This window comes from Zeugodacus cucurbitae, chromosome 3 (genome assembly GCF_028554725.1).
Source record: "Zeugodacus cucurbitae isolate PBARC_wt_2022May chromosome 3, idZeuCucr1.2, whole genome shotgun sequence".
NCBI lineage: Eukaryota > Metazoa > Arthropoda > Insecta > Diptera > Tephritidae > Zeugodacus > Zeugodacus cucurbitae.
In genome coordinates this window covers 31,163,462-31,182,977 of record NC_071668.1, presented here as the reverse complement: position 1 = coordinate 31,182,977, position 19,516 = coordinate 31,163,462, and the positions used below count along the sequence as shown (strand labels likewise).

At 38.4% G+C, this 19,516-nt stretch overlaps 1 protein-coding gene across 2 annotated transcripts in view; it reads left to right on the top strand.

The window, feature by feature from the left end:
* The window catches only part of LOC105219547 (nitric oxide synthase-like), a 174,514-nt gene that overhangs the window by 60,062 nt on the left and 94,936 nt on the right, over window positions 1-19,516 (top strand). For both annotated transcript variants that reach the window (XM_054226417.1, XM_011195764.3), the window contains one exon: window positions 18,200-18,409. In XM_054226417.1, coding sequence (XP_054082392.1) covers window positions 18,200-18,409 — 210 coding nt within the window. The remainder of the gene's footprint in view (window positions 1-18,199; window positions 18,410-19,516) is intronic.

The window sequence follows — 19,516 nt, the reverse complement described above, 5'->3', positions numbered from 1 at the left end:
GTTCGATACCAAACGAGGTTTCAGACAATGTGACTCACTATCATGCGACTTCTTTAACTTGATGCTGGAAAAAATAAAACAATCTTCTACAAGAGTGTACAGCTCCTGGCGTACGCCGATGATATTGATATCATCGGAAGCAACAACCGCACTGTTAGTTCTGTTTTTTCCCGCCTGGATAAGGAAGCGAAGCGAATGGGTCTGGAGGTGAATGAGGACAAGACGAAATATCTCCTGTCACGTTTAAAACACAGGAGACATGTATTCCGTCTATCACAACGTGATCGATTTGGTTACGCGTGTTTCGATCAGGAGACAGCCAAGTAGCTTGATGTATTTTCTTATGCTGGAATCTGGTACTACAGACGACCATATTTCGGGCCCCAGCGAAGTCGATCAGCCTCGATTTGGACATAGTGGCGGTCGCAGCGCTCATAGGTGCGTTCTAGGCGCTCATAGAAAGCATCTTTGGTCACATCGTCCTTCTATTCCGTTGGGGGGTGGGCAAATCAGCGATATGTTGAAGAACCTCACTTTGATGCGGATTGTGGCAAGACGTTCATCCACCGGGGTGTATGCCAAGGCTCGGCGACGGAGTCTCTCTCCCACCAAAAATCCTATACCAAATTTGCGCTCATTTATATGGCCGCTGTAGTAGATGTCACAAGGACCCACCTTCTTTCGTCCTTGTCCCGTCCATCGCACTTCTTGGATGGCCACTTTCCCAATTAAGGGTCCGGACATTCCAAGTGCATGCTCTTAAATCATTATCCTTAAAACGTTTGCAGGGGTCGTCATCAAAAAGGGGGTGTCTCATCCGAGGCTCTCGTCGATTTTTCATTGGTACTTCGTTTTTGTGTGGTGGGTCCCAAACCCTACGCACAACCGCAGAAGCGGGCTTCGCCTTCTCACTTTAGACAGAAAATACTTGGTCTAAAACCGGAAGTCGTGAGCTGCTTGAACCATGTGTGTAATCAAAAACTTTCCTCACTTGCGTGAACTTCTACACATGATCCCATCCTCCATATACATAGCATACAAAAAAAATCTTATTTTACTACATTCATTTTTAATAGAATACTAATCGAGTTAAAACTACAATGCAACTCTGCGTGTTGTTATCTATGGTGTGTATTTGCATGTGTTTATTGATAAAATATCAATTAATTAATTGAACAACCACGTTGAGACAGTATAAAAATGGAAATGAGCGGGGCGCCGCTTAATTATGGGTAAAAACCTATACATATTCAGGAAATGGTCTGGTTTCAATAAAATTTAGTACATAATCTCTTCATACTTGAAGAACTATTATATTAGAGATATCGAAGTAAAACTTTTCACTACATGTGGCATCACTCATTCAAAAATTGTGAAAATCGGACTATAATTTTTCAAGACCCAAGTATCAAACATGAAGAACTAACTCAGTGCATAAGGATAATTTTTTACCGAAAATGTAGGTAAATCTTTCAGATATTTTAATGTATGTCAGAGGGAATCTTTTTCTTCTAATAATGTGTCGCTGTACAAAAAATGTCGGGTCATAAGTTCCCTTAGCTCCCATAAACCTGATTATAAATTTTTTAAACATTGGTTGGACTTATACCGAGTATATGGTTCAAATTATGTGTGTCTTAACAAGAATACACAAATATATTGCGAGAGTAGAAAGTGATTTGCAAAGGCAAAACGAAAAGTAATATCTCAGAATAACTATAGAAGTTTATAAGTCATGATAAGAAAAAAAAACATACCAAAAAAATAATAAAATGTAGCGATTGTTGCAGAAGCACTGAATTAGACATTAAATTAAACTAAACAAGTAAGGAAGAGCTAAGTTCGGATGTAACCGAACATTATTTACTCTCTCAATTTATTTATTTAATTTTATTAAGAGAGCACATAATTTGACAATTTATTTAATTCTGAATAAAGTCCACTAGAAAACAAAAAGTGTTATATATAGTAAATGGGGGCTGGGGTAATTCCTGGGCCGATTTGAACTATTTTTGCCACCAAGCTACATTATATTCAAGTTTTTACGTTCACCTAATTTTATTAAATAAAGTCCACCGGAGTTTGGAAAATCCGAATATGGGGGCTACTTGTAATAACCTGATTTGATTTTGGTACACATCTCCTTTGAATTTCTTTCGAGCTCCTCATGTTCGATATTTGGGGCCTTGAAAAGTTATAGTCTGATTTAGGTGATTTTTATACGGGATAGGACACAGTTGAAATAATGTCGATTTTCTCCATTTTCAAAGTATAACCTTGAGATTCCAAGGAAATGGTTCGAACCGAATTTCGTTGAAATTGGCCGAGTAATTCGACAGATATGGATATAGAAATTAGAGTGAAGCCCTTCTGTGGGTTTTCTTTACTGAATTAAATCAATAGTTAATAACATAACCTTTGTATGGGAGGTATGTATGTGCGGTTAAAATCCGATTTTCTTTATTTTTGGAAGTGACTAAAGGAAATGACTCTAGAGATTTTTGTACATATTAAATTTACACATAAATTACATTTGAGTCATTTTTTTTAGAGAAAACGCTAATTCGTTTTTTTTTTAATAGCGTACGAAAGGAACCTACTTTGAACCAGTACATATTTTTAGTTCTTCTTCTTAACTGGCGTAGAGTCCACAACAGTGCGCCACGCATCTCTCCTTTTGGCGGTTTGGCGCCAATTGGTAATACCAAGTGAAGACAGGTCCTTCTCCACCTGGTCCTTCCACCGGAGTGGAGGTCTCCCTCTTCCTCGGCTTCCACCAGCGGGTACTGCATCGAAAACTTTCAGAGCTGGGGCACTTTCATCCATTCGAACAACATGACCCAGCCAGCGTAGCCGCTGTCTTTTTATTCGCTGGACTATGTCTATGTCGTCGAACAACACATACAGCTCATCATTCCATCTTCTGCGGTATTCGCCGTTGCCAATGTTTAAGGGACCGTAAATCTTCCGCAAAACCTTTCTCTCGAAAACTCCTAGTGCCGTCTCATCGGATGTTGACACCGTCCACGCTTCTGTCGGTGTTAATGTTGGTTCCTAGGTATACGAAATTATCTACAACTTCAAAGTTATGACTGTCAACAGTGACGTGGGAGCCAAGACACGAATGCGCTGACTGTTTGTTTGATGACAGGAGATATTTCGTCTTGTCCTCGTTCACCACCAGACCCATTCGCTTCGCTTCCTTATCCAGGCGGGAAAAAGCAGAACTAACGGCGCGGTTGTTGTTTCCAATGATATCGATATCATCGGCGTACGCCAGTAGCTGTACACTCTTGTAGAAGATTGTACCTTCTCTATTTAGCTATGCAGCTCTTATAATTTTCTCCAGCATCAAGTTAAAGAAGTCGCACGATAGCGAGTCACCTTGTCTGAAACCTCGTTTGGTATCGAACGGCTCGGAGAGGTCCTTCCCGATCCTGACGGAGCTTTTGGTGTTGCTCAACGTCAACTTACACAGCCGTATTAGTTTTGCGGGGATACCAAATTCAGACATCGCGGCATAAAGGCAGCTCCTTTTCGTGCTGTCGAAAGCAGCTTTAAAGTCGACAAATAGATGGTGTGTGTCGATCCTTTTTTCACGGGTCTTCTCCAAGATTTGGCGCATGGTGAATATCTGGTCAGTTGTTGATTTTCCAGGTCTAAAGCCACACTGATAAGGTCCAATCAGTTTGTTGACGGTGGGCTTTAGTCTTTCACACAGTACGCTCGATAGAACCTTATACGCGATGTTAAGGAGGCTTATCCCACGATAGTTGGCGCAGATTGTGGGGTTTCCCTTTTTGTGGATTGGGCAGAGTACACTGAGATTCCAATCTTCGGGCATGCTTTCTTCCGACCATATTTCGCAAAGAAGCTGATGCATGCACCTTATCAGCTCTTCGCCGCCGTATTTGAATAGCTCGGCCGGCAATCCATCGGCCCCCGCCGCCTTGTTGTTCTTCAAGCGGGTAATTGCTATTCGAATTTCTTCACGGTCGGGCAATGGAACATCTGTTCCATCGTCGTCGATTGGGGAATCGGGTTCGCCATCTCCTGGTGTTGTACTTTCACTGCCATTCAGCAGGCTGGAGAAGTGTTCCCTCCACAAACACAGTATACTCTGGTCATCAACCACTAGATCACCGCTGGGGGTCCTACAGGAGTGTGCTCCGGTCTTGAAACCTTCAGTTAGTCGCCGGATCTTTTCGTAAAATTTTCGAGCATTACCCCTGTCGGCCAGCTTGTCAAGCTCTTCATACTCACGCATTTCTGCCTCTTTCTTTCTTTTTCTGCAAATGCGTCTCGCTTCCCTCTCCAGCTCTCGGTATCTTTCCCATCCCGCTCGTGTTGCGGTCGATCGCAACATTGCGAGGTAGGCAGTCTGTTTTCTCTCCACTGCGAGACGACAATCCTCATCATACCAGCTGTTTTTTTGGCTTTTCCAAAAGCCAATGGTTTCAGTTGCAGCTGTACGTAAGGAGCTTGATATGCCGTCCCACAGCTCCCTTATACCGAGATGCTGATGAGTGCTCTCAGAGAGCAGGAGTGCAAGTCGAGTAGAAAATCGTTCGGCTGTCGGTTGTGATTGCAGCTTCTCGATGTCGAACCTTCCTTGTGTTTGTTGACGTGTGCGCTTTTCTACACAGAGGCGGGTGCGTATCTTAGCTGCTACAAGATAGTGGTCCGAGTCAATGTTGGGACCACGAAGCGTACGCACATCAAAAACACTGGAGACATGTCGTCCATCTATCACAACATGATCGATCTGGTTGCGAGTAATTCGATCCGGGGACAGCCAAGTAGCTTGATGGATTTTCTTATGCTGGAATCTAGTACTACAGATGACCATATTTCGGGCCCCGGCGAAGTCGATCAGCCTCAGACCGTTTGGTGATGTTTCGTCATGGAGGCTGAATTTTCCGACTGTTGTGCCAAAGACACCTTCTTTACCCACCCTGACGTTGAAATCGCCAAGCACGATTTTGACATCGTGGCGGGGGCAGCGCTCATAGGTACGTTCTAGGCGCTCATAGAAGGTATCTTTGATCACTTCGTCCTTCTCTTCCGTCGGGGCGTGGGCGCAAATCAGCGATATGTTGAAGAACCTCGCTTTGATGCGGATTGTGGCTAGACGTTCATTCACCGGAGTGAATGCCAGGACTCGACGACGGAGTCTCTCTCCCACCACGAATCCCACACCGAATTTGCGCTCCTTTATATGGCCGCTGTAGTAGATGTCACAAGGACCCACCTTCGTCCGTCCTTGTCCCGTCCATCGCATTTCTTGGATTGCGGTGATGTCAGCCTTTACTCTTACGAGGACATCAACCAGCTGGGCAGAGGCACCTTCCCAATTATGGGTCCGAACATTCCAGGTGCATGCCCTTAAATCATAGTCCTTTATACGTTTGCCGTGGTCGTCATCAAAAGGGGGGTTTCTCATCCGAGGCCTGTGTTTCTTATTCACTGGTTATTCGTTTTTATGTGGTGGGTCCCAAGCCCTACGCACAACCGCATAAGCGGGATTCGCCTTCTCACTTTAGCTCGCTTCCAGACGGATGTCTGTTGGCTACCCAGAGGATACTTGGTCTAAGACCGGAAGTTGTGAGCTGCTTGAGCCACATGTAAAAGAATCGTTCCTGGCCACTCCAAAGTGAATGGCAGTCAGAAACTTTCCTCACTTATGTGAACTTCTACATATGACTCCATCCTCCATATTTTTAGTTCATTTAGTAAATTCATGCTTTATTATCGGATTGGCATGCTTATTCATATAGGCATTCATATGCCTACGTGTTTATATTGAACATACTACATAATATAAGAAGTTAACCGAAAAAGGCAACCTTCCCCAATATTTTTAGGTCGTCCGGTGTTTAGTGTCAGTGATCCAAATATTTGCCGTTTAGTACATATGTACATATTTATAAACATATACATAAATCTTACGAGTATTTAATATTGTACATAACATTTTTCATATGGAAAGATTTATGCTTGAAATTTGTCATTCGCTGATAAATTGTCGTTCCTAAATAAATCACGCAACAACAAAAAAACATACACCAAAACCGAAAGATTATTGACAACAATATTTTGCTAATTCAATAATCTATTGTCTTACGTCAGCGTATTTTTCAAAATGCTAACGACGCCACGAGCAACACATAATTCTTTCTGGCAGTTCCTAATTAAATGATTTTTTACTACTCCTACTGCAAATTGGCTTCTTCGTAAAATTCTTATCTTCTCATGTGCCAGCCGTTGACTCGCAAATGATAACCTTAAATGCCATCTAATTGGCAAAAGTATTTAATTTTTGACGATTTAATGTATTTTTCGCAAATTTAGAAATATACTTTTTAGTATTGTCTGTTTCTTTTATATATTCTTTGTTGTTATATAATCAGTTGGGTGGTCCCTAAGAAGAGCCGCAGTTAATAGTATTTGATTAGTATGTATAATTAATGCGATGGAATTTTTTAATAAATGCAAGTATAAAGAAATAGTTTGAAATATCCTGAGTTTGGTCTGAAAAGCAAGAACTGTAACAGTCTCAAGGATATTTTAATTAAATAAGACACTAAAAAAATATTATCTTTCACTTGGCAGTTGTGCATGAGATTAGTCTAAAGGAAACTTTTATGATTTGCTGTTCACCCGTCTATATAATTTGGAAAATAAACCATTAAAAAAGATTTTGTTATTTCCAATGATTTCCAAATTAGAAATTAGAGCTTTCGATTTGATTCTTATATGCACAACACTGAAAAATATGTTTTTTGGATATCCGGATGCTATACCATAATAGAATCTGCTAATTTAATGTCTGCACTAATTCTTCAGTTTCTCAAAAAATTACCAAGACGCCTTATGTATATAATAAGTCCAATTGTACTGTGTTAAAAAAAGTATATGGTTTCCGATGTGTAGGAAATGTACATATATTGTAATATCAAAATCTTTTTTATGGTACTGACTAAAGATCTGCAAAAAAAGCTACACCAGAAGGGGAAGGGGTTTTTAGCAAATAAAAAAGGAAACACCCACATTTGAGAGTTGTCGTTGTTTTTATTGAGGTAAAGCAGGTATGGTAAGCACAGAATAGTTATGCAAGTTATTTTATTATAATTGCGTGGTAACAAGCTCTCGCGCCCCAATTATTTCAATTATTTAGCCCCAATTTATTCAAGAGGGTAATGAAATCGCCCCTAATATAATGATTTTCGCCAATTTGGTTAATTTTTCCGTTATCTATATGATATGTAGAAAAGAAAGTCAAGAACGGCTGCACCGATTTTGTTTAAATTTGGTTTGGAGGTAGCTTAGGACCGGGAGAAGGATTAGATTACTTTTTATTCCATTCCCGTGTCGAGAAAGTGTATAAGCTGTGGTATAAAAAACGCAACTGACATTCCATATAAAACACAAATTTATTTTTTACAACATCAACATCAGAGTAGACGTTCATTTCATAAAAATTAAAACAAAAATGATAGCAAAACAAAAAATTATCAGTCATTGTTGCTGTTCATTTGATAAGAATGGAAAAATAGAACGCAACTGAGAAAAAACATAATGTTGTTTATGGTTGAATACTTGACGATTTGAAATTTTGAATGTAACCGGTTTTTTTGGTTATTAATCAGGAATGAAGCACGATACCCTGGGGGAACTTGAAAATCATTCCTCATTCCATTAGTTAAAATTATCGTTAAATCTTCAAACTGTGGACGAATCAGCATGTAGTAATGCAAAACGTTTCGCAATGGCCAACGTTTTATTGGAATCGAAAATCATCATATAGGACGAATGCACAATGCCGCATAATCGTACATTGGAAGCACTTAATCGAACATTAAAAGATCTACGCAATGACTTGAAATGCTTTAGAGGAGCGATGATTTTACTGTCTGGCGATGTCCCCTAAAAACTCCCGTAATTCCAAGATCAACTGCTGCCGACGAAATAAACGCTTGCCTCAAATCATCAAATCTATGGCGTTATGTGAAGAAACTTCAACGGACAACAAACATGAGAGTTACATTGCTGAACGATACATTTGCGGAACATTTCTCTAAGCAATTGCTGACTATTGGTAATGGTCGAATGTGGTATGAAACAAGGGTCAAGCTTATATGACAGATACTATGAGGGGTCCAGTTCTTTTTGATATATAGAATTTTTATGTTTTCGAACATCTAACTTTGAAAAATCGAAATCGAAAATCTGAGAATATTTTTTTTTTACTTACGACTCATTATTCCATTACAAAATAGTTTGTCGTATAATGTAATGAATCGTTCAGTGAGCAAGCAATTTTGTCTATGAATATTTTAGATGATACAATTTTCTAGTCTGTATTGCTATCTAAAGTTTTAAAACTTCTTCTTCACATGAAAAAAAAACTACAACAATTAAATGGATTCCGTACTACTCTTATCTATCGATTTTATTAATAATAAAATTCCATTCGTAAAATTTGAAGCTTACAGTAAGCCTGTTTAAATAATTGCAAATTGGAAGTAATACCGCCAATTTCTGCTAGTCCTCATACATACAATGTAATGTATGTGTAGTGATATCGGTATATACATACATAGTACAGACTCTGTATCTTCCATGAATAGACTAATTTCTGTTAGTCAAGTTATCTAGGTGAAGTTTTATAAACGCTACGAAATAATCAACGTCCGCCTGCACTCGCACTTGTCAATTGAACGTGACAAAGAGACCATAACTTGAACAAGTAATAACATATCAACTACCACTTGTTATATTTGGTGATAATGATTTCCCATTGTTTCGAAAATACTAAAACTTATTGATAATGGTAATCAGTAGTGTAGACGAAGTGCCGGAACATTGGCTATGCTGACTCATTAACCGATTTGACCTTTCTTAATATTATTCTATCAAAATCTCCATTCAATTCATTGATAATTCATTTATTTGAAATTTCTTGGTGATATTCGATTTGATTTCATTTGGCAATAAATATATATACATATACATATATGTATATACATATTTGTTTAAAAATTTAACAGAAATTGTTGAAGGGTTGAAGTGTTCGAAAAAAAATAAAAAATTTGAATATCGACAAATATTGTACCCCTAATAACATATAGCATATAAGGTTAACGAAAAAATTTCATATACCATTGAATTTAAATTGAAAATAAATTTTAGATTATGTCTATATTTTGGATTTTTTAGTAGCTACTATATCCTGTAATTAATATTTCTTTTAAAAGTCCATTTTTTGAACATCGAATCCAAATATTTTGGAGGCTAGCGTCGAAAATTGAAGAATACAATTTTTTTACTTATGTCTCAATCTCCCGGACAAAAATAGTTTAGTCCAATACCCATCGAGTGTTGTACAGTTTAAACATTTGATTACATTAAATAAATACTTTATAATAATGGTACCAAAACGCATTTATCTAAGAAGGGCTCCAAGTACTTTGTAACGTGGAACATTTCCTAAATGCTTTAGTATATCTTCTATCTCCGAAAGTTCAATCTAGATTTTTCCGATTGTATGGCATTGGGCAAAATGGCGATAACCAAAACCTATAAGGAGCTAGAGATTGAAAAAAAAATCGATGTTTTATTCGATATGATGCATCAAAACTTGACATCGATACTTTCGATTGAAAATATTAAACAACAAAATTTTAGAAAACATTAAAATTGCAAATTAATTATTTTTTTTTTTTGTTTGCATATGTTTACGACGTTTTATTTATTCTGAAGTGTAACAGTTTTTGTTAAAGGATTTAAAAATTATTTTATTCAATAGTTTCAGTTTATAAAAATAATATAAAACAGTGATGTAGGAACAATTTTTAAGTATTTGAAAGCAAATTTTCTACTAGCCTTCAAACTGAAGTGCGTAAATGTGTAAGGATAACTCATCTAACATATCTAACAAATTATTTCTGTTTATCTTCCAATTTATTAGGACTAACTCATGATGATCAGTCCAAATACTAAAGTTGTGTTTAGCTTTATCAGATCTATCAAAAGCGTCTATGTCCATCCCATCAACTTCTGCAATAGCAATAAACTTATTATTGGAGGTACAAAACAATATTGAGTTTGAACCACCTAAAACAGCTTTAATCTATACTACTATTAGAAAGAGGAAATATTTGTACAGCCTTGGCCAAAAGTATTAGACACCCCATTAATTACTGAATTTTTTGTTTTAACAAGTGAAATAATGAAGTTTTATTAGTAAAACAGTGAAAATACAATGAAATAGTGATAATAACATTAAAAAAAAAAAAAATTTTTGAAATAATAATAATTTTTATAAAATATTTTTTGATCTTCTTAAAAATGACAATCTTTAGTTTTAGCTTAATTTTTTTTTTAATTCGTTTCGTTTTAATTCGTATGTTTGTAATGAATAAACTCAAAAACGACTGTACAGATTTCAAAAATTCTTTCACCATTGCAAAGCTACATTCACCTCGAGTAACATAGGCTATATTAATTCCTAGAATCTCAACTTTCTGGAAATAGTTGACAGTTGAGGGTATCAAAAAGTCTCCGTGATGGAGAATCTTAATCTGAAACAGTCTTGCAAGTAGTTCTCTTCGCTTCGCAATCGCGTTCCAGGATGTCGAGGAACGAGTATGTATGTATGTGATTGGCGTTGCAACCGTTTAGCCGGTTATAGCCGAATCGACGATAGTGCGCCACCTGTCTCTCTCCTTCGCATTTCGGCGCCAGTTGGAGATCCCAAGTGTAACCAGGTCGCTCTCCACCTGGTCCCTCCAACGGAGTGGAGGCCTTCCCCTTCCTCGGCTTCCTCCGGCGGGTACTGCATCGAACACTTTCAGGGCTGGAGTGTTTTCGTCCATTCGGACAACATGACCTAGCCAGCGTAGCCGCTGTCTTTTTATTCGCTGAACTATGTCAATGTCGTCGTATAACTCGTACAGCTCATCGTTCCATCGTCTGCGGTATTCGCCGTTGCCAATGTTCTGAGGACCATAAATCTTGCGCAAAATTTTCCTCTCGAAAACTCCTAGTGTCGTCTCATCTGATGTTGACATCGTCCAAGCTTCTGCACCGTAAAGCAGGACGGGAATGATAAGCGACTTGTAGAGCTTGATTTTGGTTCGTCGAGAGAGGACTTTACTGTTCAATTGCCTACTCAGTCCAAAGTAGCACCTGTTGGCAAGAGTTATTCTGCGCTGGATTTCGAGGCTGACATTGTTCGTGTTGTTGATGCTGGTTCCCAGGTATACGAAATTATCTACGACCTCGAAGTTATGACTGTCAACAGTGACGTGGGAGCCAAGACGCGAATGCGCCGACTGTTTGTTTGATGACAGGAGATATTTCGTCTTGTCCTCATTCACCTCCAGACCCATTCGCTTCGCTTCCTTATCCATGCGGGAAAAAGCAGAACAAACGGCGCGGTTGTTGCTTCCGATGATATCAATATCATCGGCGTACGCCAGGAGCTGTACACTCTTGTAGAAGATTGTACCTTCTCGGTTTAGCTCTGCAGCTCTTATAATTTTTTCCAGCATCAGGTTAAAGAAGTCGCACGATAGTGAGTCACCTTGTCTGAAACCTCGTTTGGTATCGAACGGCTCGGAGAGGTCCTTCCCAATCATGACGGAGCTTTTGGTGTTGCTCAACGTCAATTTACACAGCCGTATTAGTTTTGCGGGGATACCAAATTCAGACATCGCGGCGTAAAGGCAACTCCTTTTCGTGCTGTCGAAAGCAGCTTTAAAATCGACAAAAAGGTGGTGTGTGTCGATCCTCTTTTCTCGGGTCTTTTCCAAGATTTGGCGCATGGTGAATATCTGGTCAGTTGTCGATTTTCCAGGTCTAAAGCCACACTGATAAGGTCCAATCAGTTTGTTGACGGTGGGCTTTAGTCTTTCACACAATACGCTCGATAGAACCTTGTATGCGATATTTAGGAGGCTGATCCCACGGTAATTGGCGCAGATTGTGGGATCTCCCTTTTTATGGATTGGGCAGAGCACACTGAGATTCCAATCGTCAGGCATGCTTTCTTCCGACCATATTCTGCAAAGAAGCTGATGCATGCACCTTATCAGTTCTTCGCCGCCGTATTTGAATAGTTCTGCCGGTAATCTATCGGCCCCCGCTGCTTTGTTGTTCTTCAAGCGGGTAATTGCTATTCGAATTTCTTCATGGTCGGGTAATGGAACATCTGTTCCATCGTCATCGATTGGGGGATCGGGTTCGCCATCTCCTGGTGTTGTACTCTCACTGCCATTCAGCAGGTCGGAGAAGTGTTCCCTCCATAATCCCAGTATGCCCTGGACATCGGTTACCAGATTACCACCTTGGTCTCTACATGAGGATGCTCCGGTCTTGAAACCTTCGTTAAGTCGCTTCATTTTTTCATAAAATTTTCGAGCATTCCCTCTGTCTGCCAGCTTCTCAAGCTCTTCGTACTCACGCATTTCGGCCTCTTTCTTTTTTTGTCTGCAAATGCGTCTCGCTTCCCTCTTCAGCTCTCGGTATCTATCCCATCCCGCACGTGTTGTGGTCGTTTGCAATGTTGCGAGGTAGGCAGTCTGTTTTCTCTCCGCTGCGAGACGGCACTCCTCATCGTACCAGCTTGTTTTTTGTCGTTGCCGAAAACCAATTGTTTCGGCTGCAGCGGTACGCAGTGAGTTTGAGATGCCGTTCCACAGTTCCCTTATACCGAGATGCTGATGAGTGCTCTCAGAGAGCAGGAGTGCAAGTCGAGTAGAGTATTTCGTGGCTGTCTGTTGCGATTGCAGCTTTTCGACGTCGAACCTTCCTTGTGTTTGTTGACGGGCATTCTTTGCTGCACAGAGGCGGGTGCGTATCTTCGCTGCGACCAGATAATGGTCCGAGTCTATATTTGGTCCTCGGAGCGTACGCACGTCTAAAACACAGGAGACATGTCTTCCGTCTATCACAACGTGATCGATTTGGTTCCGCGTGTTTCGATCAGGAGACAGCCAAGTAGCTTGATGTATTTTCTTATGCTGGAATCTGGTACTACAGACGACCATATTTCGGGCCCCAGCGAAGTCGATCAGCCTCAGGCCGTTTGGCGATGTTTCGTCATGGAGGCTGAATTTTCCGACTGTTGTGCCAAAGACACCTTCTTTACCCACCCTGGCGTTAAAATCACCAAGCACGACTTTTACATCGTGGCGGGGGCAGCGCTCATAGGTGCGTTCTAGGCGCTCATAGAAAGCATCTTTGGTCACATCGTCCTTCTCTTCCGTTGGGGCGTGGGCGCAAATCAGCGATATGTTGAAGAACCTCGCTTTGATGCGGATTGTGGCTAGACGTTCATCCACCGGGGTGAATGCCAGGACTCTGCGACGGAGTCTCTCTCCCACCACAAATCCAACACCAAATTTGCGCTCCTTTATATGGCCGCTGTAGTAGATGTCACAAGGACCCACCTTCTTCCGTCCTTGTCCCGTCCATCGCACTTCTTGGATGGCGGTGATGTCAGCCTTAAGTCGTATGAGGACATCAACCAGCTGGGCAGAGGCACCTTCCCAATTAAGGGTCCGGACATTCCAGGTGCATGCCCTTATATCATTATCCTTAAAACGTTTGCAGGGGTCGTCATCAAAAGGGGGGTGTCTCATCCGAGGCTTTCGTAGATTTTTCATTGGGGGGTGTTTTTATGTGGTGGGTCCCAAACCCTACGCACAACCGCATAAGCGGGCTTCGCCTTCTCACTTTAGCTCGCCTTCAAACGGATGTCTGTTGGCTACCCAGAGGATACTTGGTCTAAAACCGGAAGTCGTGAGCTGCTTGAACCATGTGGAGAAGAATCGTTTCTGGCCACTCCCAAGTGAGTGATAATCAAAAACTTTCCTCACTTGCGTGAACTTCTACACATGATCCCATCCTCCAACGAGTGCTCGCAGCTTTTTGCTGAACCTATAACTTATATAACTTTTGAAATGTTTGTTTATCCTGTGTGAAGCCGGAGCGGTTTGCTAGTTTTTGATAAAACGGTTTCTAATTCGTGGAATCCAAATACTCATTTTGCAACTAAATTTAGCTTGTGTGCAAAACACAAAATGCGGCATTTTTTTCCAAAGGCATCGATGCATCGGAAATATCAACCATCATTCGATACATCAATATTTTTTTTTTAAGGTGAAATAGGATAATAACCACGCCACCGACCATACGAAGGTTATGTTGAAAATTACTTGTGCGTTAACTCACTAACGAAAAACACCAGAAGCACTAAAATTTACAGAAGAAAGCTATACTCAGATTAAAAACAAAAAGGAAAATGGCCTCGACAGGTTTCATATGGGCGAAATCGGTTCAAAACCACACCTACTTCCCATATAACTCAATTTTGAATTCCACCTCAATCGTTCACTTTATAATTTCGAACTATAATCGGACTATAACTTTTCTCAGTGTCTATGAGTAATATTTCAACGAATATATCGTTAAATCTCTCAGATAATTCAGAGAAATTATTTTCATCTAACAGAGTGTCTCTGAACTAAAAATGGTTAAATTCGCGTCATAACTTCCCTTAGCTCCCAAATACATGATATACGGCTTTTCAAAAATACTGCTTTATTCCGCTTATATCGTTTAATATGTGAGATAATCTTAGCAAAATTAATATAGTCCTGGATGCAGTGTACCTTGGTGGTGAAAATTAGTGAAATCGGTTCAGGAATTAACCCAGCCTTCATGTACTATATATGATGATTTTCGTTATTCTATTGGACTTAATGTGTTATCTTTATAAAATTACATCAATAAATTCCGAGAATATTAAATGTTCGGTTGCACCCGAACTTAACCTTTCCTTACTAGTTTTATATTAACCGTTGTATTCGAGCCAAATTGAGTGATATCGGGTCTTACGTTCCCCTAGCTCCCATATACTTCTATTAGGTTTTTTAAACTTTCAATGAACTTTATACCATATACAGCGCACGCTCGAAAACGTGAACTAATTAAAACCACATTTGCGAAATGTTAATTTTTTCGGAAACCCAAAAATACACATTTAATTGCAGGGTTTTGATTTTTTCTTTCAACAATAAAGGACCCTATTGCCAGTTCTTATATCCCACAGTGATAAACAAACGATAAATAGATTTTTCAATTTTGTGCAGCTCTGAAGTACGCAGTTTTTATACTCTCGCAACCTGTTGCACAGAGTATAATAGTTTTGTTCACCTAACGGTTGTTTGTGTCACCAAGAAATATAAGAGTTAGATATGGGGTTATATATACATAAATGATCAGGATGACGAGGGGATTTGAAATCCGTATGTCTGTCCGTCCGTCTGTCCGTCTGTCCGTGCAAGCGATAACTTGAGTAAAAATAAAGATATCTTAATGAAACTTGGAACACATGTTCCCTGACACCCTGAGGAAGTTGCTTTCGAAAATGGGCAAAATCGGTCCACTGCCACGCCCGCAAAATGGCGGAAACCGAAAACCTATACAGTGTCATAACTAAGCCATAAATAAAGTTATGAAAATGAAATTTGGAACATAGGATCCCATTAGGGAGGGGCACATTTGGATGTAATTTTTTTTGGGAGGTGGGTGTGGTCCCGCCCTCAAATCGGTTTTTTGTACATATCTCGGAAACTATTAGAGATATATAAACCAAACTTTCTGCAGTCGTTTTGTTTAGCCACTTCTTATTACAGTTCAAAAATGAAAGAAATCGGATAATAACCACGCCCACCTCCCATACAAAGGTTAGGTTGAAAATTACTAAAAGTAGGTTAACTCACTAACGAAAAACGGCAGAAACACTAAATTTCGCATAAAAAATGGCAGATGGAAGCTGCACTCAGAGTTTTTTACAAAATGGAAAATGGGCGTGGCGTCGCCCACTTATGGGTCAAAAACCATATCTCAGGAACTACTCGACCGATTTCAATGAAACTTGGTTTGTAATAGTTTTCCTTATCTCAATGATATGTTGTGAAAATAGGCCAAATCGGTTCACAACCACGCCTACTTCCTATATACCAGAACATTGAAGACGATCTGAATAGTTTACTTTACAATATGTAAAGTAAGCACTAGTGAAGATATAGGAACAGAACTTTGCATAAATACTACGTTTATAGTGTGGGAGCTCCATTCTAAAAAACGCCGAAATCGGAACATAGGTTTTTATGGCCTTATATATCGAACACGAGGACCTCGGTGCTTCTAACCTAATATTATGGTTTCCAACTTTCAATGGACTTTATACAATATATACGACGAATTTGTGGGTCAAATTGTGTATTATATAATATAAATAAAGTTAAATAAATAAATTGCGAGAGTATAAAAAGTTCGGTTACACCCGAACTTAACACTTCCTTGCTTGTTCACAAATAACGACATAATTCCAAAAGGGGTCAATTAGTCCAATTATGCTCATCATTTTATTTAATATATATACATGCCACTAGTTTTTTCTATACACATATGGCATTTTTCTATATTTGCTGAATAAGAGACAATTGAAAACTTTAAACTGCTCTCCTGAAAAATCGACTTTTTTAAGTTTTAACACTATTCTTGTAAATTAGCGATATAAACAAATAAAGCCTTAAATAAAGCATGCGTTCAAAAATAAAAAAATGCTAATTTATAAAATCTTATGGGTAAAATTATCATTATTAAGCCCAACTGCCTTAATAATCCAGCTATAAATATAGCCAGTCCAGATAATAATAATAGCAAACCACCTAATCATCTATCTCTTAACAAAATATTAAATCGAATTAATAAATAAATCCCAGCAGTTACTAAAGTAGAAGAATGTACTAAAGCAGAAACTGAAGTAGGAGCAGCTATAACCGCAGGTAATCAAGATGAAAATGGAATTTGGGCACTGTTAGTAATAGCCGCGAATATAATTAATGCTCCAATAATTTCTATTTTCTTTCAATTTTTCATAATTTCTAAATTAAAAATGCAATTTCAACTCCCTTCCTTACTTCTTTTTATTATTCATTTAAACATCGCTCCATCGTTTTAATGTCAACTGTAAAGTAACTCTGTCAAGAAATCACAAATTACACTTGAGTGGCATCACCCACATACCAGCATCAGTCAGTCGCGGTTAAAAAGTCATCAAAACATCAACTTATATCTTAATCAGTCATTTAAACCAATTAATATGTATTTCTATTCGACAAACTTTTGTAACTACAGTGGAACTTTTCCAACTCGAATCACCATAATTCACAAAAAAATTTCGAGTTAGAAAGACTTCGAGTTATAGAATTTTCATCAAAACATACAATTTTTCAAAATACTGGAAAATATAGATTTATACCCAGTTTTATTTATTTACTTCGCATAAAGTTTTATGTGCATACGTTTATACATACATCTATTTTGTAATTTCGTTTGTTACAGTTTGCTGTTGTTTGGCTCTTGACGTCTGTATCCCATGACTTTGTAAGATGATTTATGCAATCCATATGTGCAATATTATATTTTTTGTTTGTCACCGTACAATATAGAGGGATTCTTTTAAAATTCTGCCTCGATAGTAAAATTTTAAATTTTGTATTATGTCCTGACCAAAAAGTTCGATTTATGGAAGGCAATTTGTATGAAAGTTGCTTTCTATTGCCTCTTCAAGAGTTCAAGTTATGGAGAACTTCGAGTTATAGAAATTCGAGCTAGGGAACGAAATTTATATGAATTGAATGAAACGCTATTGCCAATTCAAGTGTTCGAGTTATGGAGACCTTCGAGTTATAGAAGTTCGAGTTATGCAAGTTCCACAGTATTTTCTATTTTAAATAAAACGCATTGAATTTAATAAAATATTTGAAAATTTGATTTTTATAATTTATTATTTGTATGTACATACGTGTGAACGCAGTGGGCGACAGCAAAAGAGAATCGCCCGAAAATTTGTTTATAGGAGAGGGGGCGACGAAGATAGGAGAATCGCGCACCGTCTGAAAGTGCTCAAACGCATCAACTCCTGTCGCAAATTCTCGGGCGATTCTCTTTGGCTACTATAAACTAAGAATTGCCGCAACAGGAGTTGACCTGTCTGAAAGTGCTCTTTGAAAGCGCACATAAGCTATATTTGAATTTAGTATATACATACATAATGTATTACATATGTAATTGTTTATAGTTATTTCATGCAAGCACATGCGCTTACCTCTCTTTCTAGCAATGGTTGTCCAGCTGATTGGATATGGATTGTGCCCCCTATGTCTGGCTCGATTACGCCTGTCTTCCATCAGGAAATGGCTTTGTATTATTTAAAGCCGTCGTTTGAATATCAGGATCCGGCCTGGCGTACGCACATATGGAAGAAGGGGCGCGGCGATGGCAAGACTAAGAAACCGAGACGTAAATTTAATTTCAAACAGATTGCAAGGTGAGTGCGTAACTGACTTTATTCCTTTTAATTTACGTTTATATATGTGTATATATGTATATAAACAGGCATATGCAGAGAATCAGCATAAAGTAAATATGAAGAGTGAATTCAAATTATGCAATACACAGAATTGACGGCAATAACGGCGCGTTTCACTATAGCGTACTGTAGTATACAAACATTTATACATACATATGTATGTGTATTTGAATGATCAAATTAAAGAGAGCGCAAAAAATATGTATGTACTCCATTGGCTTTGGTAAGTGCATGTTTGCCTTATTTACACTCGTTCGTGTTTACATGCCCAAACTCACGCGCCGCCACAAATAAAATCTCTGGTATTCTGTTTATCGTAGCCCCACATTCGTTTCAATGGCATATACCTACATACATATATATGTACATACGTACATATATGTATATATACAAATGTTTTATACTGAATGAAAGGATACACTTTATTGTACTATATGTACTATGTATGCTCGTAGAAGCTTACTGACAGAAAGACAGCTATTTATTCAGTTTATTTACATATTCTTCAAACGAATAAAGCTTTCCTTCTGCTAACAAATTTTATTTGTTTTCAATTGCTTTTGTTATGTTGTTGTAATTCAGTGATCGTTACGTAAGTAACTCGAAAGTTTATTGGATTAAATTGACAATGAAAAATATTGACTATTTAAAATGTGTCATTGTACGACAGTCGACAATCGTATTATCATAAACCCACATGCGTTAGCAAATAGCCTGAACACATGTTAATCAGATTTAAAGTGCAAATGTTTTATATTATAATATCTTAGCTGCCTTTCCCTCTCTTTTTCTTTATTCTCAATTTGAGAATGTCAAAATCTCAAACATTTTCTCAAATATGAAACGAGAGGAATGGAATGGATTCCAATTACCTTAAATGAAGTTGCCACGGATTTCAAAATAAGAACTTGTTCAAATTAAATTTTGAAATTGATATTTATTTATTTAATAATTTATAAAATAAAATTGTACACATGTACATACATACATATAGATTTGTATATACATACATTTAATTAATAAATAAATAACCTAGTAACATCACTAAAATTAATTTTCTGGTTT